Here is a 27,833-nt window from a genome sequence, read left to right on the forward strand (position 1 = left end):
TAATAGAGACGCAGGGAAAATGAAGATGCTTCGGTGGCAAACTACCTGAAGACAAGAGTGGTTAGCTTACAAATAGGCCATAACAATAGACCCGTCTGTTTGTTTTCACGCTCTGTTCGTAGGCTTTGCGCTATAATGAGTGACACTTCGAAAATGCGTGAGCCGAGAATGTTAGATCCTATTTTTAAAAATGTTTCCTATATTGGTGGATTAGACATCGCTGTCCAATGTGGCCTGCGACCAGACAGCTACCCAGTACGGGTGTAAGAGATGGGGTTTTGGTGTCGTGAAACCGGGTGTAGTTGTGTTATACCTGCTCCAGGCTGTCATCTGCTCTCTTCCCCCCTTTTGACCTGTAGAAACATGCAATAGGCCATGTTTCCCATTTGTCATTAGGGTATGTCAGTTGATGATGTGAAATGCAGTCCTTTATTGACAACTTGCTGCTCTTGTGCTTGTGCCACTAACTCCGCCCTTCTCCTCATGTCTGCAGGCATGTAAGGTGACACCAACCAATCATATTTCATTCCGCTTTTATCCAGCAGAGATAAACAGTACAAGGAGGCGGAAACTCATGTGGACTGTATATAAGATGTTTAGCGTGGGATTTTTGTATCGTGTCATCCTCCAATGGTCCACTGTCTGACCGTGCCACAGTAAGAGCGCACACAGAGCGCAGGGACACCGGAGATCCGCGCTGGTGGTGCGGCGTGAACTTGAGCAGTAGTGAACAGGAGGAAAAGCCCTGCCGCTGCAGCCGCCAGTCCGGGGAGAAACCTATGCTGCCTCTGCCGACGACAGAGCGCTGTCCGTACGCTGCGGTGCTGAACCGCATGGCACGACCCTTCAACCTGTGAGCTGAGACTCTTTCAAGAGACTTAAAAAAGGACTAAACCTGCTTAAAAACAATAAAGGTGCGCAAAAATTTGATATATATATATATGTATATGTATATATATATATATATATATATATATATGGATCTGAAGCGAAACAGAAAACACGGAACAGAAGTGATAGCCGGACTCTCCCCCGCCCTCGGCGTCACTTCGGCGGTCTGAGCACAGCAACGCGCCGCCGCTTCGTTTCGCACCGGAACCCAGCGGAGCCTCTGTAGATGAGAAGAGTGACGGGGGCGTTCGATCAGTGAGGTACGCTTTGCGTCTCTTACACGAGGAAATTAGGGAAAGAAATTTGATAGATTGCTCTCGTAAAAGGCTCTTCATGCAGCTGCGAAAATGGGCTGTATCAGCTCCAAAGCGCCAGTTGGTAAGACTTGTTTAAATTTGCTCTCAAAAAGCACGCCGGAGGAAGCCTGTTTTTTCTTTTTTCTTTTTTCGTATTTGTTTTGCTGCAGCCTTTCACGGGTGTAGAGTGGATTTGGGTGCTTGTAGTGCACAGCATGCTGTGCCACAGATGATACATATGATAGCGCTGCTGAGTCATACGCATATGAATAAGGAACTTACATGCCCTATATGTAGATAAGTGGAATTGTTTAAATCCCCATGTATTGGAGATTAAATGACGTTTGTGTGTGTGTGTGTGTGTACGTGCGTGCGCAATGCTGCGTTTCAGTGAGCTGTTGGAGAAACGCTGAGGGGTTGGTATCTTCAGACTAAACATCGCGATACTACGAGAGTTGCAAGAAGCTTTTTGTTGAGCACGCCAGTCAGGCACAGAGAAGACAGGGGCTCTTGACACTATTTGAAGGATGTGTTATTAAACGGCTTTTATATCGGTGAGGAGAAGACTTATCCGGACACGATGGTTCTGACCGCGCTGACCCACTTTAGTTGCAAGGTAGGACATCCTTTTGCTCCTATTCTTACGCATGTGATCGTGCAAAATCCCGAGATACATGACTCCGTGTTTCTAAGAATTTCGGCATAGTCTCTTCTTGGTGTTAAAGTAAAATACATAAACGAGTTCTCGTTCACAGATGTCCGAATTTAAACGGACCTCATCAGAGCTTCTTGGCCCACACATGCAGAAATTGATCATTTGCTTGTTGCCAAGAGACAAGCTCCCTGTTGCTACCGCATCTATTTGCTCTCACGGTTGTTTACACCTTTGCTCTACGTGCATCTCATCCGCGCTGCTCGCGGCTAAATGTCGCCGAGAACTCTACGTGCTACCCCGATCACTGACGCGTGTCTCCCTCGAATAACCCCCCTTGTTATTTATTTGACTGGGTCTCCTCTGTAGCCTTCATAAATCAGACCTGCCCCACATCCATCCACCCACCCTTTGAGCTCTTTCCCATAAAGAGGCGATTTATTTTTCACCTGATGTAAATGTTATGTGCAATCTTCCAAACTGTGATTTGCTTATCATTTCAAAGCATATGGGTCCTCTCTCCGCCTGTAATTGGTTGTGTAATCCGTTGTCAGTTACTTGATTATGGCGCCTTGTCCCCGTCTCCTTGTCAGTGCGTGTGCGAAGAAGCCCACATGAAGCTGCCCTGCGTGCGCGTTTATCAAGTGTCGCATACAGTAGGTCAATAACAGCCACCTGTTTGACTCTCCTGATTAGCCTGTGTGTGTGTGTGTGTCAGTGTGTATGTGTGTGTGTGTGTGTGCGAGAGAGAGAGAGAGAGAGAGAGAGAGAGACAGAGACATCACACTGCTGCTGCTGGTCTTGACCTAATTGTGTTGAATCGCTCCTCAGTCTCTCTGAGAGCCCGAAAGACGTGAGTGAGAGAGTTTCACGGCCGAGGTCTCTGCAGTTTCCACGACAACGAGAACTACTGTGTGTGTGTGTGTGTGTGTGTGTGTGTGTGTGTGTGTGTGTGTGTGTGTGTGTGTGTGTGTGAGGGAGAGAGAGAGAGAGAGCGAAGTAAAATAAATCTAAAATATATAAAATAAAATTCGTGTTTGCTTTGAGGGGAGAGAAGACGCTTCCTGTAGCCGCATCTCCGTTTTAGAAAGCTCAGGGGAAGGAGATGAGGAGATGAATTAACATAGAAAGACTTGGAACAAATGAACACATTAGCCACAGACGCACAATGACCGCAGGCCCTCACAACACAAGTTTCACTCTGGTCCATTCAAAAGGCTTCAGAAAACGACCCATTCTAATACATGCGTTTACTTCCTTTACATTTCGACCTGTTGCCATAATCAGACTTTCCACTTAAACTGGGTAACTGCTGCTGATTCATGGAACAGATGGGAACTACGTGCAAAATATTTCTGTTGAAGTTTGCGCAGTTTTAAAATGCTGCGTCTCGAAATACGTGACCGTAAAGCCGCTTGGCTGAGAGGGCGAGGTTGTGGTGAAGTGTGCGAAATATGAGCATTTTCTGACAATTGGTTGCTGACGTGTTACCATCACATCCCCCCGGGGTTTGGGCGAACAGCGGGCTGCGCAGCCTATATGTCCCGGTTTCAAATGACTGCTCATTCTGGACACCAGGTTAATGCTACAAACACATGTGCACCTCTCACTCCTCTAAACAATACTTTCATTGACCAAGGTGGCCTAGATTCAACGATACACTACACCCCGGGCATGTGATCGTATCACACCCAACTAAACTCCGCATATTGAATTCTGCTGGTGGGCAACTTGAGCTCAGCGCGCTAAACGGCAGGTCTTTTGACCTGGGGTGAGTGATTGGTCTCGATATTGGACTCGGTACCTTATTTGAGATGCTGACGACTAATCGAGCGAGCTGTTCTTTTCACAGACAGTAACTAGAAACGGTTCCCTGCAGTGGAGGGCTGGAAAGAAGAGCCAGGCCACTGCCATTTAGCGGCCCACCTCTTATCTCGTTTTGCAAACCTGATTTGAAAAGTGACGAGCACACCCAAGACTGCACATGTGTGTGAGGCGGACGGAGCTGTCCAGGTGCTGAAGTATCGGCTCTGTTATTGCGAGGCCCCACCCACCGCGGGTTCACAAACACCTCTGTTGCATTATGGCCCACGGGGCTTTTAAAGTCACTACATAGGCAGCTGTTAGAAACGTTAAACTCTTCTAGTCAACCAGACAGTCGTGCATCTGTGAGACATTAAAGTGACGTTTGAAGCCAGGAGGCTGCTTAGTGACATTTGCGCTGCGTGCAGCGCTGTTGGACCGGCAGCTTGTCTCTGCTTGGCGTTGGTGACGTGACCTCTTCACGTCTCAGAAATGTATCGTAAACAACAGGGAGGTACGAAAAAGATCTCATGTTATCACAGGCATGTCCCTTATTCTGCGCTTTTCATGTACACTGCTACGCATCGTTTGGCAAAGCAGAATCAACTTCATGAAATATCAAGCAGGCTTGGGCTGCAGCCAGAGCCGTACCTGCATGACATGGCATGGCTTTAAAGTGCATGGAAATAGACCTCCACGCCTTCCTCCAGTATTATCTCACTACAAATAGTCTGTACACTGCAGAGTGAGCTGCAATAAAGGTATGCTATGAATGCTGAGTCCAACATTTAGACTTGTTCCATGCATTATAAAAAGAAAGGGTGCTCCAGAATCAAATATTGTATGGTACAAGCCTAAGGACCCTTTTTGTGACTCTGGCACCTGAAATGATAGGCTACTCTAACTACGTCCTGATGATGCTTTTAAAGATTTATTTAACTGGCACCCTATTGGAATGTGAGTGCTTTTTTTAAAACCCCATTTTAAACCAACCTGATTTTACTTTGATTCTTTAAGCTTCGCAGCTATTTTAAAATATTCAATTTTAAAATATGTGTAGGCTGGGTATGCAGGAAGAAATTTGGAAATGGGCTGCTATGTTTATATCGGGGGTATTCTTAAGTGGTACGTATGTGTTTTCTTTGGAGTGATACTGTAGTGAGATACACCAACATTACATTCCCTTACATGGTCAGTGGCTGCTCCAAGGTCCCCTTGGAGGCATGAGTTGGCATGGGTGATTGCAACTTTGATCAACAGGATTAGCATAACCCTTAAAACTCATAGATGAGAATTTGTGCTCCATCTTTGTGCTTATTAGAAATACACAGGCCTATTATGTTCCATTGTCACATTAAAGTGGAGGTGTCATATTATCTACATTTATTTGGCTTCTTATTTAGGAGCAAGAATGTGGTGCAGGGCTACTATGAGTTTTACAGCTGTTCATTTGTTCTAACCTTCACGTGGCTCTCTCCTGACAGTGGCAGTTGATGGTTCATTGCGCGTGGACTGGAGCATGACAAGCTCCCTGTCTGACTTAGCGCTTTTGGGGAGCACGCAGACCTCCTTGGCGCGCAGACTGATTCTGACAGCACCTTTGGGCGCACTGGACTTCAGCGAGGTGCCCCCCCTTTTTTTTTTTTAAACCTGAGTGTAGTCTGGTTATGTGATACAGCTCCACTGACATATTGTGCACTGGAGCCCACATTATTACTATTATTAAACTAGCCTGTAGGCTGATATTTTTTATTGCTCTATAATGGACTCAAATTAAGCATTACATTAAATGGAGATATGCAGATGCCATTTAAGAGAACAGGGGCATTCATATAAAACTGACTTTCCTTTAATTAACCTGGACATAGGGCAAAGAAATTCACTAGATTACATCATTTTGTGCAGTCGGGAAATGGTGATTTGAAACATGAAAGCCCCATTTCTGCTAATAAAAGGGTTAATGAAGAGTAAGGGTTTCTAGCACATTCTCACCTATTTCAGGGTGCATTAAGTAAAATGTTCCCAAAGGGCAACAGCTCCAATAACACACTTTGTGTATATAAGCAGCAGAATACCTTTAGTAAAGAAACGCTAGTGTCATGACCCTTTAATGCACAAGGGTTAATAAAAGGGCAGTACAGAACAAACTGAAGTCACTTTGTCATGTACTGTATGAGGATGGGTTGAAAGGAGCTGACTGTGCTGTATAATACACTGAGAATGGCATTAAAAAAATCAAACTCTGTGACGCATCTGTATCCATAGGTTCTTTGTCTATATACTTAATGTGGTGTCAGAAGTGAGTCAGCTTGTAAGCAAAAAGATGGCTGCTAAGTGGAAGTTCTTCGACAACAAATCAACTCCAGCCGTGCCCCAGTCAAGCAGAGAGGACAATGTGGAAAATCTTCTTAGAAAGGCCCAAAACAGTATAGGAGATCCATACATTGCCCTGCTTAAATTTAGAAACACTCCACCAGGTGGAGTTGGTCTTTCACCTGCAAAACTGTGTGTGGGGGGAATGCTAAGAACATAAATGCCAACACCAAAAAAACTACTGGAGCCAGGCTGGTATCATCAAAGCTGAAGCCGCACAAACATAAATTTTCTTTGATCGAGGATCCAGGGCTCTGTTTGAGTTAATGGAGAAAGAACTGGCAAGGATGAAGCAGGCAGCAAGTGGAAACCAGCTACTGTAATAAAAGACATTATATAACCAGATCATATATTGCACAGACTTTAAACCAGCAAGTCTACAGGAGAAATAAGTGACATCAATGGAAAGCAGGTGGGACATCATTCCCTAACAAATTGAGTGAAATCATTCAGGATCTACTACATCATGTGGAAACAGGAACTGAACACAGAGGAAGGTTGGAGGAAGCTCTATTCTGCTTGTCTTTTTCTTATCAAGAGATGTTGATAAACTGGTGATTAAAGCAGCGACTTACAACTGACCACTGACCAACATACACTATGACTGAAAAGAAAACACACAAAAGGACTGTTAATATGCTGTGGCTATTGTGACACACCTGTGACACAGGCTAAAAGTTGAAGGTTTAGCTAGTGTGGACAGTGTTTCAGTGATTATTATTATTTATTTTATTTTTATTTATAAGGGATTAATTGCTCTAGATCACAGCAGCCATATTGTCCTGTGAGTACCTGTCAGATCTTGGAAGCTAAGCAGGGCTGGGCCTGGTTGGATGGGAGACCACTTTGGAAGATCAGAAGCTGCTGATCAGAGACTCAACTGCTGAAGTTGCACAAGTCAGTGCGGTGTAAGCCTGAGTAAATGAGGAGGGTTGCATCAGGAAGGGAATCTGGTGTAAGACTTGTGCCAAATTAATCATGCAGATCGATTGATCCGCTGTAGCACCCCCTAATAGGAGCAGCCAACTCTATATCACAGTGATCTTTGCTATGTTGAGAGTCATTTTGATGGTACCATATGTAATTATGCAATGTAAATAGAATTTTATGGTGTGCTTCAAAACTTCATTAAACAGGCGATGCCATGTATGTGTATGCTACCAGTGTGGGATGCTTTGAGCCAGCACTGATGTATCATATACAGAAAATAAATTACTAATCAAGGCTGTCTGATGCATCTGTGTACTTCCACATGGTGTCAGAACATACTTATATATTCAAAGTTTTACAAAAATATTTGCTCAATCCTTCCCTGTTAAATAGTTCCAAGTCTGGTGGCAGCATGGTGGCTGAATGGTTAGCACTGTTGTCCCACAGCAAGAATGGCCTGAGTTTGCGACCCTTCAGGGACCTTTCTGTGTGCTTTGCATGTTCTCCCCATGCTTTGGTAGGTTTTGGGTACTCTGGTTTCCTTCCACAGTCCAAAAACATGCATGTTAGGTTAATTGCTGACTCTAAATTGCCCGTAGGAGTGAATATGATTGTGTCAGGTTCTTTGTCTTTGTGTGGCACTGCAATACACTAGTGAAATGTCCAGGGTGTACCCCTGCCTTTTACCCAAACAGAGCTGGGATAGGCTCCAGCAGATCCCTGTGACCCTAGTTAGGAGTAAGTGGGTACAGAAAATGGATGACTGGACTATCCAAGTCTTCATAGATAAATAGATATATAGATACCGGATTGTCCAGCAGCTCTTATATTTAATTTACACAGAAATGTCACTATATACAATATCAGCAGTTAATGTTAAAAAGTCTAATGGCTGTGGGGACAAAGGATCTCCTCAACCTCTCAGTTCTGCAGTGCAATGAGATGAGCCTCCCACTGCAGCTGCTACTCTGTTTAGTCTCGATATTGTGGAGTGGGTGTTTATTATTGTGCATTATAGCAAGCAGCTTCCTCCATATCTGTTGCTCCATCACAGTTCTTAAAGGGTCCAGTTCCCTGCCTAGCACAGAAGTGACCTTTTTCACCAGTTTGTACAATCGCTTACAGTTTCTGTACATAATGCCACTCCCCCAACAGACAACAGCACAGAACAGTGCAACTGCCATGACAGTGTGGTAGAACATGCACAACATGTCACTGCAGACATTGTAGGAACCGAGCCGTCTCAAGAAAAAGAGGTGGCTCTGTCCTTTCCTGTACACTGCATCCACATTGGCAGACCACTCCAGTTTTTCATCCAGTACCACCCCCAGGTTCTTGAAGGTCTGTACAGTCTCTATCTATTGTCAATGCAGACTGACTGGCATGGTGCTTTGGATCTCCTAAAATCAACCACCAACTCCTTAGTCTTGGTGGTGTTCAGGAGAAAATAGTTCTTTTTGCTCCAATCAGTGAAGGTCTCCACTAGGTCCATGTACTCCCCCTCCTGTCCACCAAGCACACATGCCATAACAGCCATATCATCAGAATACTTCTGTATGTGGCAGAACTCTGAGTTATACCTAAAGTCTGATGTGTAGACTGTGAACAGAAAAGGAGCAAGAACAGTCCCCTGTGGAGCCCCAGTGCTGCATTCCAGTGTCCCAGAAACACATCTCCCCAGCCGGACATACTGTGGTCTGGATGTTTTGGGCACCAGTATTAGACAAGAAGTCTTCCACAGCACTGGGACTTTTTCTAACTGCAGGCTCATATTAAAGAACCTCTGAAGAGGGACAGCAAGTTGTCCTGCACTTCTTCAGAAGCCTTGGACACACTCTATCTGGTCCTGCTTCCTTCCCTGGCCAAAGTCTCCTGAGCTCAGCTCCAACCTCCTGTTAGAGACAGGAGAAGCTGTTCAGATTGGAACGAAGGAATGGTGGAGATACAGGGAGCAGCCGCAGAGGTGGAGATGGAGGTAGCAGTTATAGAGGATGATGTGTAGTAAGGAGCTGCAGAGGTGAAGGTGGAGGGAGCAGTCTCAGAGGTAGAGATTAAGGGAGCAGCCTGATAGGTGGAGGTGGAGGGATTAGCTTCAGAGGTGGAGGTAGAGGGTAGAGGGAGCATCTGCCACGGAGGAGATGGAGGGAGCAGCATAGAGGCAGAGGAGACAGCTGAATATGTTGAGGGGGCAACCGTAGAGGTAATAATGGTGGAGGGAGCAATTGTAGAGGTGGAGATACGGGTAGCAACAGCGGAGTTAGAGGTGGAGGGATCAGTGGTAGAGAATGAGGTGTGCTGAGGAGCTGCAGAGGTGCAGAGGTGGAGGGAGCAGCCATTCGGGTGGTGGTGGAGGAAGTAGCTGCAGAGATATAGATGGAAGTAGCCACATTGTCAAACGTGACGTAATACTGGTTGAAGGTATTGACCCTATCCACATCACCTTCCAAAGACTGAGTTCTTCAGTTTGTAGCGAGTGATGGTCCTTACCCCCCTCCACACCACTGTTCTATTATTGTTCTCCAGCTGTTTTTCCAATTTTTTCTCATACTCCACCTTAGTGTTTTCTTGAGCTCCCGTTGTGTACTCCTCAGCTTCTCCTTATCTCTGTCCTAGAATGCCCTCTTCTTCTGTTTCAGGAGGTCTTTAATGTCACTGGTGAGCCATGGTTTATTGTTAGGATAGCACCATACTGTACTAACTGAGAGTACTGTCTCTACAGAAATTAATGCAGTCAGTGATGATGTTGACTCTCATGTTCATGTCAGTGTCCATTTCCTGCTCTTCCAGCAGTACATCCCAGTTTGTGCACATAAAGCAGTCTCTCAATGAATCCCTTGCCTCTAGTGACCATTTCCTGAAAGACCTGGTGGTAACAGGAAGCTTCTGCACACAGGGCTGAAGATAGACCATGCTGTGATCAGGTCTAGCCAGTGGTGGAAGAGGTACAGCCCTGTAAGCTGTACCTAGCATAGCATAGAACAGATCTAATGTCCTTTCTCCAAGTTTTGGACAGTCCACATACTGTACAAAGTCAGTCAGGCAGGAGGACAGAGAGACATGATTGAAATCCCCTGTAATTGCAATGAATCTACAGCCTCGTGAGGAGACTGCGGTCTTTTGGGGTGAAGGGGGCATTCCTGAGGACCTTCTATGACTCTGTGGTGGTATCAGCCATCCTGTACGGTGTGGTCTGTTGGAGCAGCAGCATCATGGAGAGAGAGAGAAAGAAGCTGGACAAGGTCATCAGGAAGTCCAGCTCCGTCCTGGGCTGTCTTCTGGACTCAGTGAGGGAGGTGGGGGACAGAAGGGTCCTGGCTAAACTAACATCTATGCTGGACCATGAGTTTCACCCCCTGCAGGATGCCCTGTCTGCCCTGGAGAGCAGCTTCAGTGGCAGACTGATCAACCCTCGCTTTGTGAAGTAGAGATTCTGCAGGTCTTTCCTTCCTGCTGCTGTCAGACTCTTCAAGGAACATGACTAACACTGTACATTTGTCATCCATCTGCTGTGATCATGTACAATACTGTAGTATGAGGTAAATCACATCAGTGCAATATCCTGCAGTCACTTTACCACTTTATCCATCAATGTTCATATACTGTACATACCCATAGGCACTTAGTATTTTTTAATATTTTTTATTTATCTCACATCTTGGCTACGTCTGGCACTCTGCTGTGTACTGTAGCCTTATCTTATGTGAATGTATCAGGATGCTGGGTCTGTATGGGTTTCTGGTTGACAAATAGGATAACTGTCCACTCGAACAGCTGTGAAGTCAGGTATATCCACATGGGTCTGGTATGTTGTCATTCAACCAGGACTCAGAAAGACATCAAACTGCACTCCCTGTACAGTCGCTGGTTCCTCACAAGCGCCTCCATCTCGGCACACAGCGAGTTAACATTCCCCATGAGCACAGAGGACATAAAAGGCTTGTATCTCCAAATTTTATTGTTCACCTTAGCCTTTAGTTTAGCCCCGGCTCTACATCCTCTTGTAGAGTCCTCTTGGTCTCTTCAGCATAGTCCGAATTGAGTGTTTTTTGACAGGGCCAACAGTTCCTCCGTAGTGTACACTACTCTATTTGAGCCAGTGCACAAGTAAGACAGAACATATGAAAAACTACAAAAAACATGGAGCTAGTTGGACTTGCTGCCATTTATTTCAACACATTTTTTTTTTTTGTGTGTTCATCACTGAATTCATTCTCTGTTTTAATTTTCATTTTTGTTATCTAGTTGTTTTCTAATTATTTGTAGGCTTTCTTTATTTGTGTTTATAAACTCTGTACCTTGAGTTAAAACAGTGCCTGTGCTTTTCAAATTAAGGCTGTAGACCCAAAGTTGGTGAAATTCTCTAATTTGTTCAGAGATGATGACGATGGTAATGAAGATGATGAGTCCACCTTGCCTCTTTTATTCATCACTGCAGGCCATCTGGCGTGAATCTGATGTGTCAGAGTGAGCCAGCCAGGCGACGATTAGCTGTGCCTAAGTGATCCATTATGAAATCCAGCCTCTCACTCATCATGGGCAGGCGTGTGATTGAATTGTGAACTGTGAGAGACAGGTTGGCTGGATTGCTGATGATATCATGCCTCTTTTACAGAGTTAGGGCTCATTAAAGCCTTACATTTTAGGGAACTCCAAAAAGACACACACAAAAGACACAAAGCAATACAGTCACAAGAAAAGGCAAGTTAACACTTTAGAATTATCTCCATTTATGTGTGAAGAGGTTGTAAAGTATGGTCAGGTCAATACAACTATGAGCAAGGCACTGGAACTACCAATAGACATACACAAATTGTTGTACGTATCTTGTCCAAACTGAATGCAGTCCAATCAATAAAGACAAACAATGAAGAAAAACAAACATTTTGAGTTCCTTTTTCACAATAAGCATCTGCTGATATGATCCTTGCCTTGAAAAAAGGAGATTGCAGCAGTACTGTGATCATGGATTGTTTATATGCATAATGCTGGAAATTGTAAAATTAATCTCAGTTCACAGTTACAAATTCTGTCTGTAAATGGAGACAGTTTAGTCTACTACTCTGGGAGAGCTGTACACACAAGACACTATATGATTGTGCCTGAGTCAAAATTTATGAGAAATTAATGCAGAAAACCAAGTAATTCCAATGGATTCACATATTTATTCTCGCCAATATAACTTTTTTTGGCTTGAAGTACTTCTGTAAAGTGGTAGATTGGTCTCACACCAGTTGGTCATAAAACTCAGGCTGAATTCAAAAAGAATTTTGAATAAAATAATTTATTGCTTCATATTAACCTATGTCAGTAATTTTACCCTATAGATTGCAAGAAGAAAAGTAAAAGCAGGAAGACATGCAAATTCCATTATTTTGGCTGTTGGGTGTGTGGTGTGTGGAGTCATCAGTGGAGAGCAGAGGTGTACCAGAAGGAATTGTTCCATGACAACTGGTTGCCATAGAAATGTTCCCATTGAGGAAAAGCTGAGCAAGAGAAAAGAGAAAGAAAGAGAGTGAGGTACGCACAGTTGGGCAGAAACATGGCATGTTCAAGGAGGGGAAAGATGTTCAGGTTATTTTCCACCAGGCAAAGCAGAAATCACTCCAGTGTGTTCCTCTCAAACATTCTTGATTTTCCTTCTCATCTAATTTTTGTATATTGACTTTCTTGTGTTCCATGTGTGTTTTGGACTGAGAGCTGAAAGAAAAATCCAAGCAACAGGCAGAATGCCTCTGTGCCACTGTTTCCCAGTTGACATTAGATAAAAAAGAAAAGGTTATTTAACTTAGTGGCATAAATTAGATTTCTGCAGTGACGTAAACTTGGTTAGTCCAAAATTAGAGCAATAAATACAAATGTGTCTTAACTACTTAGAAAACCTGCTGTTGTGACAGCTGTAACATAACTGGCTTACAGTATAAATCATATCAAAGAAGTGAAATGATATAATTAAGCCCACAAGGCAATGTTGGGTTTGAACTGTATTTTACAATTAGATTTTATAATTTTGAGTAGATGTCGGCTGTGTCCGAATGTTTACCCTACTCCCTAAATAGGGCCCCATATAGTGAGTACCCAATTCTGTAGTGGGGTCCGAATGGCTAGTAACTGAAAAGTACCCTTAACATTTCCCACAAGTCATTGTAAAAAGTAGTGCGCAATGATGGTCACTAGACGGGCAGAATAGACCGTCATGCATTGCGTGAAGGAAAAAATGGCGGAAACAGTCGAAAATGTGCATATATATATAATATAAACCGTTAAAAATTGAGTGCAATATGTGGTGTTCCACTATAATTGAGGGGTTAGGGACTAGGGTGGACATTGGGACAGAGCAGCACTCAGGTCAGTTTTACGCCATGCACACTGACGTTGTATAGGGGGTGGACCTATGTAGTGTGACGTCACCCATAGCGTTACGCACCGCAATTCAGTCGTCATTTCCTACCGTTATGGATGTCGCCATGTTGCTTTTTTGAGCCAGACGTACCATATTTGGACAGCCAGTGAATAGAGAACGTTTCCATGGCGACCACTGAGCCAATCAGCAGCGAGCTCGTTGAACGTACAGGCCACCTGGAGAGAGCGGCTAAAGCTTAGACCGCTAGTCTGATCTGGACTTAGCCATAAGGCTTAGCCTGGTGGCCGTCGGCGATTTGTGTATGGGTAAAGTAACTTGGCAATCATTTCAACGTAGGGATGGGACCAGGCGACATGGATGAAAGGAGGCACCTGATTTGTCAGTTGTTTACCTTAATATCTTGTTTTTCGGAGCAAATCTCCACATAAAAAATTTTAGGAATATTAAGAACGTGTTCAAACAAAGACGACAGAGCCACAGTGATTACTGTGGTAACAATAATGACTTAGTAATTGACACAGGTTTTTGAATGGAAGTCAATGCACCAGCGAGCCAGTGACTATTTCCTACATGGCTTCAAACTCGGAAGCGGCCTCCTATGTCCACCCCTTCTACAGTCATTGGTCATGCACCACCAGCTTGTATGCTATTTACTGTCAGCTCGTAACAGGCAAAGTGTGATGTCTTTTTTGTTTTGTTTTGTTTGTTGGTAGCAGGACACATTAACGAATGATTTAAAAGCCAAAGGTGCACCTTAGTATCATCATGATAGCCTCTCCACTCTCTGTGTTCACCAGACCATCAAGATGTATGAGTATATTCCATGTATTAATAAGTGTGTCAAGCTTTAAATTTAAGGGTTATAATGGTAGAATTCAGCTTCACAGGCTCATATTTGAAATGATATATGTATTTAAATGTGCATGTTTGTGCAGTGTGCATGTTGTTTGGGTGTGATGGAAAAGGTGTGGTCCAATTGAAGCACCCTGCCTGTACTAAGTGCTGCTCATATCTTCCCTTCTATTCGCTCTGCTGTTCAGTAAGAGCAGTGGGAGAGCAGAGGTGGGAGGGGACAAATGGAGGAGCAGCAGGGTCATCAACAGGAGCTGTAGGTCAGTTTTTTTAAAAGCTCTGATAAAACCGATATACCACTTATTGCCTCCAAAATCCAGAAATGATGAGCTGTCTTATTGCTGTTATTGTGGACATATATCTGAAACAGCATAATAGTAATGAAATCAAGTTTAGAGGCAAAATGAGACAGGACGCTTTATCGCCCATGTACCCTACTGTTCGGGATGTTTTCATCCACCAAGGGTCATTTTTCACTCTTAAGTTGGCCATAACTTTCACTGTATTTCACCAAATGGAATGATTTTTGGTGACAAACCTTAAATTGACATAAATTTTGGAAATATGATTTAGAAATCTTCCATAGGTCAATAATACACTGTGGCCAAATTCACTACCCTTTCATTATGTTCAGGATGAAAACATCCACTAAAATAAACTGGTGTAAAAATATATCAGATAAATATTTTTTCAACTTTTTTTTGCATAAATCTGTTAATCAACTTCAGTTCTGATCAAAACTACTAAATCTTTAAAAAAAAAAATCCAGTATTTTAACCCTTTTAATGCCAATTTCATAAGTGATGTCATGGATTTTGTAAATAACCCCAAAAATTAGTTATTTTCAATATCAAAAGTGACTGTGGACTGGATAGAAACTAAGCTTTCTATGCACAGGCCTGTGTAAAGGGTTAATGGGGCCACTTGGTTGTCAACAGTAAAAATCACAAATTTTGCCTCTTCCCAACAGGGGAAACCACCAACCATCAAGAATGTATGATTATATAGTGTCATGGCTGTGCAGTCAAAAAATGTCTTTGTAATGGCAGTCAATCGGGCAAAAACATCCACAAACTGTAAATTAGTCAGAAGAAATTAAAACCTGATGCTGCACAAAAACTAACAATGCATCAAAATCAGTGTTGTTACTAATCTTGGACATATCCAAGACTGGATTTTTTCCATAATTGAGCAGCCCTACTCTGGATCCCCATTTGCTCTTGCAGGTCTCCTCAGACAGATTATTCTGTTGTTGTTTCTTTGTTGTTGGGCTGGTATTTTGTTGGTATTTGGTGGAATCAACATGGTAAGGTCAGAGTGACTCTAATGGGAACACTAACTTTATCATGGTGTGCAGTGTTTTCTTATTCCTTGCAAATTGAATGTGAGCTGTACTGAGTGGTGAAGAAAATAGGAAGATTTAACTTCAGAATGACTCAACAATCCAAAATACTTATCTTTTCTAATGGTTCAATCATTTCTACCATTTGTATCTGTAGGTCTACCTGTTGACATATTTGTTTACCTAAGGCAGCAGTTTGCTCAGTCAGCCAAGTGTGTTGACTGTGACCAAATATACAGCATCAGCTCAGTATGTGGCCTTTGCTGTTGACGTACCTGTTTCCTACGTGAGTGCAGGTACAGTAGGGGTAATAAAAGAGTTAGACAAAAGAACTTGTGAACACATGATACCCTCTCTGTGGTTTGACTTTACAGTGCAGATAGATTTGATGCAGCGTAAACTGGGAGGAACGGTCTTCCTTTTGTTTACCATCTGTGAACTCTGTGAAAGGGTATTACCTCTCTAACTGTCTGAACGCAGGACTTTATCGGTTTCCTTTCGGGATGTTTTCTTATTAATTGGTTAGTTGAAGTTGAAGTTATGTCAGTTGTATCTGTTGCCACTCAAAAGGTTCACCTGGGTACTGGCTGTGTACAGGTAATAAATAAATCTACAGTAACCTGTCAAGAATCTTAAAAGTTTTCTTTCTGTGCTTTCCCGTATGGAGCCATAGCTACTGCGAAATACAGAAGATTCAGCTCAGTTAGTTGAACAAGATATTCGTTTGCTCATTAGCCAACAGGCTAATTAAACCATCCACTGAAGTTAATATCTATTCACAAGTAACCACCATTATCAGTGTCTTGTTGTTTTAAAACTCTCTTTTGTACTTCAACATAAAATATTAAATCAGATATTGGTCATAATCCTACTAATCATTTTTCAGTACAGGTTCATGTGTGTGTCCTTGCATGCACATGTCAGTGATGGTGGCATTCAACTTGTAACTCACTAAAATATTGATTGTTGGGTGAAGAGAAATACTTTTAATTTCTAATGCCATAAATACACTGAAGTAGTTGAAGCACTTTGGACATAGGGGTCCCTTTTCTATCAAAAGACAACACTGGGCTTTTTTTCTGAGCTATAGCAGTTTGTTTTTTTTGTTACTTATGTTCCTGCTGAGCTAAGCTACATTTCTAGGTTTCCCTCACACAGTCATCTTTCTTGTCATTTCAGGTGAATATTGATGACACCATTGAAATGTTACCAAAATCAAGAAGAGCTCTCACAATTCAAGAGATTGCTGCGTTAGCACGATCCTCTCTGCATGGTGAGTGACACATCAAACAGTTCCTGAAAGCACTTGACATACTTACATGTGTTTATACATTCTCAAGATATATATTTATATATACACACATTTAAAATGTGCGATTATAACGAGGTTATGCTGCAGCATAGCCCTTAATATGTGTCATGTAGGCATTTCCCAGGTAGTGAAAGACCATGTGACAAAGCCTACAGCCATGGCGCAGGGCAGAGTAGCGCACCTGATAGAGTGGAAAGGGTGGTGTAAGCCTATGGACACTCCAGCAGCCCTTGAATCTGACTTCAACTCTTACTCCGACCTCACTGAGGGTGAACAGGAGGCTCGCTTTGCTGCCGGTAAGACTTCTGTTGTCTGCTTGTGCAACCTGATTATTACATAAGCACTAAAAAACACCCTGCTTTGGTGCACTCAGAGTTCAAGCTTAAAGAGGGTGTCTAAATGTGCACATTACCATACAACAGTTATAGTGAAGAGATAACTCATACACCTAGGGCAAAGGGCTCATAAAAATGTGCAAATTTATGATAAACAATCACACTAGGGGCCCTTATTAAATGGAAACACATCATTATAATGTAAAGATATTTAAAATTGACTTGATCACTATATAGATAGATAGATACTGTAGATAGATACTTTATTCATCCCCCATGGGGAAAATTCAGATTATATTTACTTTTAGACAGAAATTTCACTATATACAATGAACAGATAAAGGCACCCAGTCAATAACATATAACATAAATAACATATCAACAGTTAATGTTAAAAACTCTAATGGCTGTGGGGACAAAGGATCTCCTCAACCTCTCAGTTCTGCAGATGAGATGAGCCTCCCGCTGCAGCTGCTACTCTGTTTAGTCAGGATGTCATGTCCATTATAGCAAGCACTTTCCTCCATATCTGTTGCTCCACCATAGTTCTTAGAGGGTCCAGCCCCCTGCCTAGCACAGATCTTGCCTTTTTCACCAGTTTGTCCAGGCTCCTACAGTTCCTGTCCGTAATGCCACTCCCTCAACAGACAACAGCATAGAACAGTGTATGACATGCCATGACAGTGTGGTAGAACAGCCACAGCATGTCATGGCAGACATTGTAGGAACCGCACCACCGCACCATCTCAAGAAGAAGAGGCAACTCTGCTCTTTCCTGTACACTGCATCCACATTGGCAGACCACCCCCAGGTACTTGAAGGTCTGCACAGTCTCTTTCCATCAATGCAGACTGACTGGCATGGTGCTTTTGATCTCCTAAAATCAACCACCAGCTCCTTGATTTAATATACACAAATGTTAACTGTACTGTGCATCAGACACTGAGATTAGACACAAACACCAATGTTTTACTAAGTGTGTGGCTGGGAGGTGGACTTTCCTACATGGTGCTGATCATGTCTGCATTTTGGTGATCAGGAGAAGATAGTTCTTTTTGCTCCAGTCAGTGAAGGCCTCCACTAGGTCCATGTACTCCCCCTCCTGTCCACTGCTCACACATACCACAACAGCCATATCATCAGAATACTTCTGTATGTGGCAGGACTCTCAGTTATATCTAAAGTCTGATGTGTAGACCATGAACAGAAAAGGAACAAGAACAGTCCCCTGTGGAGCCCCAGTGCTGCATTTCAGTGTCCCAGAAACACATCTCGCCAGCCTGACATACTGCGGTCTGGATGTCAAATAGTCCATAATCCATTGTGTCAGGGAGTGGGCCACCCCCATACATAGAAGCTTGTCTCTCAGTATGGGAGGCCGTATAGTGTTGAAACCACCAGAGAAGTCGAAGAACATAATCCTTACATACGAATTAGGCACATCCAGATAGGCATATGCACAGCAGCGCATCTTCTACTCCTATGTGTTTCTGATAATCAAACTGAAGGGGATGAAGATCCTCCTCAACCTGCAGCCTCACGCAACGGACTAAGAGCCGCTTCAAGGTCTTCATGATATGGGATGTCAAAGCCACCGGTCTGTTTTGGGCACCGGTATTAGACCAGAAGTCATCCACAGCGCTGGGACTTTTTCCAACCAAAGGCTGATATTAAAGAGCCTCTGAAGAGGGATAGCAAGTTGTCCTGCACTTCTTCAGAAGCCTTGGACACACTCCATCTGGTCGTGCTGCCTTCCCTGACCAAAGTCTCCTGAGCTCATTTGTAACGGCAGGGTGGTGGAGGTAGAGGGAGCGGCCACAGAGGTGGAGATGGAGGTAGCAGTCATAGAGGATGAGGTGTAGTAAGGAGCTGTGGAGGTGGAGGGAACACCCTCATAGGTAGAGGTGGAGAGAGTAGGAGGGAGTAGCTCCAGAGGTGGAGGTAGAAGGAGCATCTGCCATGGTCGAGATGGAGGGAGGATCCACAGAGGTAATAATGCTGATGGGGGAAGCCGCAGAGGTAATAATGGTGGAGGGAGAAGCCACAGAGGCGGAGGTATGGAGAGCAGCAGCAGAGGTGCAGGTGAAGGGATCAGTCATAAAGAATGAGGTGTATTGAGGAGCTGTAGAGGTGTGGAGAGCAACAGCTGGGGTGGTGGTGGAGGAAGTAGCTGCAGAGATATAGATGGAAGTAGCCACCTTGTCAAACCTGACGTAATACTGGTTGAAGGTATTGGCTCTATCCACATCACCTTCCAAAGACTGAGTTCTTCAGTTTGTAGCGAGTGATGGTCTTTACCCCCCTCCACACCACTGTTCTATTATTGTTCTCCAGCTGTTTTTCCAATTTTTTCTCGTACTCCACCTTAGCTGGCCTTAGTGTTTTCTTGAGCTCCCATTGTATACTCCTCAGCTTCTCCTTATCCCTGTCCTGGAATGTTTCAGGAGGTCTTTAATGTCACTGGTGAGCCATGGTTTATTGTTAGGATAGCACCATACTGTACTAACTGAGAGTACTGTCTCTACAGAAATGAATGCAGTCAGTGATGATGCTGACTCTCATGTCCATGTCAGTGTCGATTTCCTGCTCTTCCAGCAGTACATCCCAGTTTGTGCACTCAAAGCAGTCTCTCAATGAATCCCTTGCCTCTAGTGACCATTTCCTGAAAGACCTGGTAGTAACAGGAAGCTTCTGCACACAGGGTCTGTATGCGGGCTGAAGATAGATCATACTGTCCACATACTGTACAATGTCAGTCAGGCAGAAGGACAGAGAGACGTGATTGAAGTCCCCTGTAATTGCAATGAATGCATCAGGATGCTGGGTCTGTATCCTAGCAACGGTATCATGGATGAAGTCACGCTGTTGCAGGCGCTGCCTTCAGTGGAATGTAAACAGCAATGGTGACTATATATGGACTCTCCCTTGGCACATAGTATGAGTGGAAACCAACTGAGGCCAATTCAGTGTCCGAACAGCAGAGGTGGGAACTAACAAAGTACAAATACTTTGTTACGGTACTTAAGTAGATTTTTCAGGTATCTGTACTTTACTGGAGTATGTATTTTATTTTCTGATGACTTTTTACTTTTACTCCCTACATTTAAACACAAATATCTGTACTTTGTACTCCTTATATTATCAAAATAAGCTTGTTACTTTTTCAACCTCCACGGGTGATGACACAACGTAAAAGTCGTAACTGACTAGAGAGGGATATCGAGTGAGTGTACAGGTTATAATGAAGAGAAAACATGCAGTGAGACATGGAGGAAGAAAGGGATCCAGAGAGTGTTGGCGAGTCCGATGACAATGTAGCAGATTCTGAAAAGCAAGACAATCCCCATCCATGGCCGTATTTAAAAGAACTGTTCGATGTTGTTGTCTCCAAGAATGATTCATGGTGAATCCATTTTGTTTTGTTCCCTGTACCAGCACTGTGCAGGTTGTTAATAAAAGTTTGCAGGTTGTTAACAAAAGTTTCCCTTTTTTTGTCGAACTTTTTTATTTTTGTGGAGTTATCAAAAGATGTTTTGTGTATCACTAATAGCAATAAAACATTTTTACTTTTTACTTTTTTACTTAAGTACATTTCAGACCCTATACTTTCTTACTTTTACTTGAGTAAAGAAGTTGAGTCAGTACTTCTACTTTTACCAGTCTTTTTTCACCCAAGTATCTGTACTTCTGCTTAAGTATAGAATGTGAGTACTTTTGCCATCTCTGCTGGACAGAAGACCCTCTCTTTCACAGTCACATTTTGGGGGTTAACCCATTTCTGGTTGAAAATAGGATAACTCCCCCACCTTTCGTCCTTCCGCTCATCCTTGAGTCTCTGTCCACTCATACAGCTGTGAAGCCAGGTATATCTACGCGTGAGTCTGGTATGTTGTCGTTCAACCAGGACTCAGAAAGACATATCAAACTGCACTCCCTGTGCAGCCGTTGGTTCCTCACAAGTGCTTGTGATGGAGATGGAGGTAGCAGTCTTAGAGGATGAGGTATAGTAAAGAGCTGTGGAGGTGGAGGGAACATCTTCAGAGGTGGAGATTAAGGGAGCAGCCTCATAGGTGGAGGTGCAGGAAGTAGCTGCACTGGTGGAGGTAGGGGGAGCATCTGCCACGCAGCCGCAGAGGTAGAGGAGGCAGCTGATTATGTGGATATTATTTATGCAACAATCATTAATAATAGTCAGGTACAATCAAGATGTTGCAAATATTTTCATTTGAGTCTCACTAACCTTTGGATTTAAATGTCCTTGGCAAAACAATAGAGCCCATGATCACTTTACTGGACTTGGGTGAAGCTCCACTTACCTACTTTGAATATAGGGATTTCATCACAGTGAAGACAGAACTGAGACAACCAAAGTGTTATTAATACCATTTCTAAGTGGGATGCCTAATACTGTAGCTTTACAGCCACATTCTTTGCCTTTCACTCTGTTCTTACAGCTCACCCACAGCTCCCTTCTCCCCTGTAAAGTATCTTTTACTGACTGACCTCATCTTTTGCTTTTCTTGTATTCACTCCTGCCATCTCTATTCATTACTCCTCTCTCCTTTTCACACTGCCCCCTCTTTTAATGTCCCCCCCTGCCCTTTGTCTCTTTATCTCCTTTTTCTCTTTCTTACCCTGCCCTTCTGCCTCTTCTCCCTTCATTCTCTCACTCGCTCCCTGCAATGCAGACTCTCAAGGTTAATTTGCACAGTAAGGTTTTGCTTCTGGCTAGTGCAACCGTGACTGAGCGATTTTCCTCTGCCTTTTCTGTTCTCCTTTTTCTGGCCTCTCTCATATCTTACTATTTACATGACTTCTCCTTTAATGGTTTTTATCTGTTATCACAGCAAAAGTAAGATCAAGTGATATAAGTGATGAAGTCTTGGTTGTAGTAGAAAATTAACAAGTGTGTGTGTGTATGTGTGTGAGAGAGAGTGTGTGTGTGTGTGTGTGTGTGTGTGTGAGAGAGAGAGAGAGAGAGAGAGAGAGAGAGAGAGAGGAAAAAGAAAAAGTGATTATGAACTTACAGCATATTGTCACCACACTGGGCCATAGGCAGTTAAAATGAATTCAGTTAAATTAAATTAGCATCACACATTCTCGTATGTTCATGAGGAATGTAAGCGAACAACCTTTTCAGGTTATTGTCAATAAAAACTGAGATTTCTATGCATGTTCTTGTATAGATGCCATTTCTATCTTTTAATAATACATAGTTTTTAACATGTATTTGACAATCAAAAGTATTGTTAAATGGTTTATTTTAAACTAGGTCAACTCCTATTTGTTGCTAGGAATGACTTTGAAGTCATACAGACAAAAAACAAGCCAAAAAAGAATGTCTATTTAGGCATAGACCATGTCTTTAGTCCTTCCTTTATTGTGTTGTATGTCTGACATAAGATGTGTATGTATGTAGATGAAAACTTTCTTTCTTCTTGAGTTGAAATCATTTAAAAACGGCTTTCAAAGGAGTGCTAAAAAGCAGACTTCAAAATTACAGAGGACTGAGAGTAAGCCAGTGTTTGTGAGGAGTTCAGGGCCCAGCTACAGTGAAGATGAATGAGAGCATCGATTCCTCTCTGTGGGACACAACGCATGAGCATTGACCAGAGAGAGAAGCAAGCTGATGAATCAGAAAGGCTGAAAACAAAATGAGAAATGAGGGACAAGGCTGAAAGATTGCACAGTGAAAGAAAAGGGAATGACTGTCAGGTGAGTCCATAGAGCGTTTTATTGAGAGAGCAATAGAAGAAAAGCAGGACACAAAGGGGAGACTGGATAAAGAGGGAGGAATACAAATCAGATGGACCTAGAAGAAAAGAATGAAGGCAGCAGTGTTTGTCTCTGATTGGTCAGGTCCTGTGGAGTTGATTGGTCACTTGAACTATGTGGCTTTGGTGGTTCTGGTGCATGCTGAGTCACCTCAGCTAAACACAAGACACTGAAGGCCATTATGAGTGTCTGTTTAACATTTGCATGTGTAAATGTGGTCATCTATCTATCTATCTATCTATCTATCTATCTATCTATCTATCTATCTCTCTCTCTCTCTCTCTCTCTCTCTCTCTCTCTCTCTCTCTCTCTCTCTCTCTCTCTCTCTCTATCTATCTATCTAATCTATCTATCTTTTCACAGTAAATGTGTTCCAGCCACTGGTGGGGATTTGATGTACAGCAAACTTGTTAAATTTTGTTCATAATACATTAACAAGGAAGGCAACAATGAATCTGGGAACTCTGTGTTTAATACTCTATAATCATAGTACCTAAAAACTGATGAAGTTAGTATTGTGAAAATATGCATCATGCAAAATGTATTCATATGACCCACTAGGCCACAGGTAATTCCATCCCACTCAATGATTTTTCCCTTACTGTAAAAACCTACTGTAAATACGGACGTTTATAGTATAAAAACCTGACTAAAAACTCATTATTGAATTATTTTGTCTGCACTTTCAAAGCATCTTTTTGGTGCTTCTTTCTGCTTACTGTCTCCTCTGCCCTGGTAGACATGCAACCTGCGTAACAACACTACCGTCCACTCAGTGACAGCCATCTTAAGTGCAGCAGCTGAATGACTGCTGAAGAACATGGACTGTAATGGGATTGCTGTCTCTGTCCAGTCTAATTCTACGCTGTGCACTTTGTTCCTTGCACAGGCCTGTCAGTCAAAAACATGACATGGAGACTCTACTGCCTGTTACCATGCCAACTATGCTTGTATACATGTGCAGCTCATGTGTCTATGTGTGTGTGTGTGTGTGTGTGTTCACAGGTGTGGCAGAGCAGTTTGCCATTGCGGAGGCTAAGCTGAGGGCCTGGTCCTCTGTGGACGGCGATGAGTCTAATGATGACTCATACGATGAAGACTTTCTGCCCGCCAACGGGCCCGCCACACAGAGCACAGGTGCACGCATTTAATACACACACAGACTCTACACCACAATGAAGCTAAATTACATTTATTCATATTGTCTCATTCTTTCTAATACTCAATCACACGGCCTCTTCCTCATCCACCACTCTGTTGCATTGTCCCAGTGCCATAGTTTTCATCTTCTCCCAACACTTTTTTTTTTGTTCCTTGATGCAATTTCATATCCCTCCTGCAAGTTTAATATGCTTGTGTACATGTGCACAAAAACGATCTTCACACAGGAAATCTATGCCACAGAGACTGTCTGTGTGAAGATCGTTTTTTAAGTGGGTTATAAATACACAGACCTTTCATCTTGATTGGACCGTCCCACCAATAACCTGTGCTGCAGCTAATAACATTCAGCTCAGTGTTGTTGCTGCATCTTCAAACATTCATCTATGGCTTCTTTTACAGCAAAGGCCAGAATAGATTTATCAACTCTACTTGAAACCTGATCTGAGTCAGTAATGCTGTAAATAATATTATTTCACAAAAAATCCTATTGTGGCTACATTTTCAAACTGTATATATTATATATGTATATTTATATCCTTTCCACTGCTGTCATTTTCATCCCCCCTTTAAAGCAGAAAACAATAGCTTTTAGTACTGTCAAAACATTTTTTTCTTCCTTATTGGTTGCTTTTTTAATTGAGTTGAACCCTGGCATTTTATTTTTCACTACTTTCTTCAGTAGCAGAAAAAAGTCCCACTTCATTTTTGAAATAAATGAGTTTGGCATACTGTTCTAAACACAGAGCAAAGGTATTCTTAATAATTATCCAGTGCAGTTATTGTAGTGTTGCATGTATAACAAAACACATACATTTTCTTGAATGTCCGTCCTTATACATCATCTGTAAGACAGATTTTAAGAAAAGTAAACCTGCTTTGTTTACAGCCAGTTAGCAGGCTTCATTTTGTCTGCCTTGTGCTGATGCATGTCCCTTGTGTTAATGCTGGCTCATATCAGTGGAAGTCCATTTACATTCTTGGCAGGCGTTATTAGTAAAATGAGATGAGCTTTCACAGGGCACCTATTAAAATAATTACAAATGTGCAGACATTTTAGCTTCATCTCATGATTCTTCTCAGTCTTCATCTTGCTTTTGGCCTTCATGCTCACAGTCTATATCATTCCCTCTAGATGTGCCATCATATCCTCCGTACTTGAAGGACCTGATCCACAGCCAGCTCTGCCAGCACCTGGGCCTGAGAGGGCCCTGTTCCGAGAATGGAGGAGGCGGAGAGGGTGGTGGCAGCAGCGAACCCTCGCCTACAGCAGGCTCCCCGGACACCCTGGGCTCAAGCCTTTGCAGCCTGGATGAGCACCACCCGTTGCTGCGTGACCTGGGCGGCCACCGCAGCACCCACTCCCACAGCAATGCAGCTGAGCTTGCTGCAAAGATCCTGACAGCGCTGCAGGGAGGAGAGGAGCTGCTGGCCCGACTTCAGAGGGCAGGGCACACTGGGCCTGGCGGGGGGGACTGCAGCTTCCATAGCCTGGGCAGGGGAGGCCGGGCCATTAGGCCCTGTGGAGGTCAGGACTCTCCTTGCTACTCCGTGTCTTACTCGGAGACATACTTGTCACCTGGAGAGGACGATGACACCCCCTGCAAGGACTATGAGAGCACCATGTGCCAGGTGGAGGCAGAGGGCAATGGGGTGGAGTACCCGCCCGACTATGACCCACGCAGGAGGGTTTCTGATGTGGCCTCCTCCGGAGTGGTGTCCTTAGATGAGGAGGATGAAGAGGAAGAGGAGGAAGACAGGGCAGTAGAGCCAAACATACAATGACTCACCTCAGCGTTTAATCCCTTCAAACTTCTTTGAGGGTTTCTTTTTTCACCAACTTCTTTTTGCCACGGCGTCAGAAAAGTTTGAACATCTGCACGTATTTTTTTTTTTCTCCCCTGAATGAAGTGTAAATCATTCGTCTTTGCCTTACTTGCAACATTTCAGCTCTTTGTCTCCAACTTGTAACTGCTTTGCCCCCCATGTACTGTATTAACTCCATTTTCTTTGAAGGCGTCCAAACAATCTTTTTTGTCAGTGTGAGAACAGTAATGTAAGGTTTCTGCTACAGCAGTCTGACGAGCTACTCGTGGGTATGATGCCCACAGTTTTTGACTCTGTCACTACCTGAGGAAATGACTCCAAAAGCGGACACCACCACAGGCAGACAGAATGACTGAGTCTAAAACTCTCACTTCTCTTTGCATGTGTGTTGCAAGTGCTGAAATCGATGGGCTGACCTGGTCTTGAGCACTGTTTGTAATCTCAGCTGTTCTGTATAACTCCTGCCCATCTCCACAGCATCTCCCATGGGAGGGCAGGTTGACACTGCATCCTGGGACCTGCCCTCACCACCCTGACTCCCCTTCTCCTCCCTCTTTGCAAGAGACAAAATAGCATCTTTTTGGGCATGGCTTGCTGAGTATGCCAAACTATATAATCCTGTCACTACCAATTATTAGCAAATGCTGGAATGTTGTCAAAGTGACAGTATGTATTTTAAAAACAAAGTTTAAAAAAGATTTGTCACAGATTATATGACAGAAATGATATGATTTTATTGTACTAGTTTTCTATCACTCAAACATGTTGTTCACATAATTTCAAACATCATTATGATGGACATATACCATAATGATCAACTATAGCTACTGGATATTTTATAGGTTCTGTGGATTCCTGCAGGGAAGACACAAGAACTTTAGTTGTCTTAAAAAAACACACAGCAGCAGTGACAACAACAAACACAAACAGAATGTTCCTGAAGTGACCCTTTGACAATAGGTGTTTGGCAGGAAGTAGTGCAGTTTGAAACAACAGAAAAGCATTTTTTTTTCTGTGAAGACCAGTTGCATTTGAGATTTTCTATATTTTTGTATGCATTGTCTTGCTTTGATCTCTTTGCCTATGCGGCGTGCCAGTGTATGTGGTCTTTTGCACGAAGCTAACGTGGCTATAGTTTTCTCTTTTTCTTTGTTATCACTGTGTGATATAGTCTACTGGGAAAAAAATAACAATACAAATGTGAACAAAAAAGTTTTATTTTTTATTTCAAAAGAGGATACTGTGATACAGTTTGTAATTGCCATTTGTCATGATCCTCACGAAGAGCTCTTGTTTTGCTTTATTTCTCTAAAAATTTCAAAATGCTCTTCTCTCTCTCTCTTCTCTCATACTGACTCCCGGAAAGCTTTGCCTTTTATTCCATACTTTCCCTTCTTTTCTACAATGTTTGCAAAGGGGCCTGTTTACTGTATGTCACACACACAGAAACTCCCATCTCCATATCGAGGTTCTCCCAGAGGGACTGTCATTCATACAACTCAGGAAATCCCATTGGACCAGAGCATCGGTGCATCCCGCCTTCACACTTACCACCACTTGTCTCATCCTCTGCATGTGAGTGTGCTTGTTTGTGTGAATTTTTGTGCGTTTAGGAGAGAGAAATCCTGGAGTGTGTAGTTATTTTCTACAAAAATTATTAAAGCACAGATTCAGTCTTCATGTCCCTCTTTTATGTTCGAGTGTTTAGAAAAGCCTCAGTGTACGAGTCTGTGTGTCTGCTGTTTGTGCAAATGTATCTGTGATTGTAAGATGTCAGCAAGCTTCTAATGCTTGCACTGTATATCCATTCCAAAATCCCTTCAATGCAGCGATTCCCTTTAAAACAGCTGAGCTCCTGTTGGATGATGGACTTTTACTGGTGCTGGGGAAAAAAAAAACATACAGTATATGAAAGGATAAATA

General features: G+C 43.0%; 1 protein-coding gene across 1 annotated transcript; it reads left to right on the forward strand.

The window, feature by feature from the left end:
- The first annotated feature begins 1,688 nt into the window (after positions 1 to 1,688).
- On the forward strand, positions 1,689 to 25,868 carry fam131ab (family with sequence similarity 131 member Ab). The gene is made up of 5 exons (XM_026298662.1): positions 1,689 to 1,803; positions 16,680 to 16,773; positions 16,926 to 17,108; positions 23,928 to 24,059; positions 25,219 to 25,868. Exons 1-5 carry the CDS (start codon positions 1,768 to 1,770, stop codon positions 25,866 to 25,868), a joined length of 1,095 nt encoding a protein of 364 aa, XP_026154447.1. The 5' UTR covers positions 1,689 to 1,767.
- The last annotated feature ends 1,965 nt before the right edge of the window (positions 25,869 to 27,833 follow it).

Source organism: Mastacembelus armatus, chromosome 13, assembly GCF_900324485.2.
Source record: "Mastacembelus armatus chromosome 13, fMasArm1.2, whole genome shotgun sequence".
NCBI classification, from domain to species: Eukaryota; Metazoa; Chordata; class Actinopteri; order Synbranchiformes; family Mastacembelidae; genus Mastacembelus; species Mastacembelus armatus.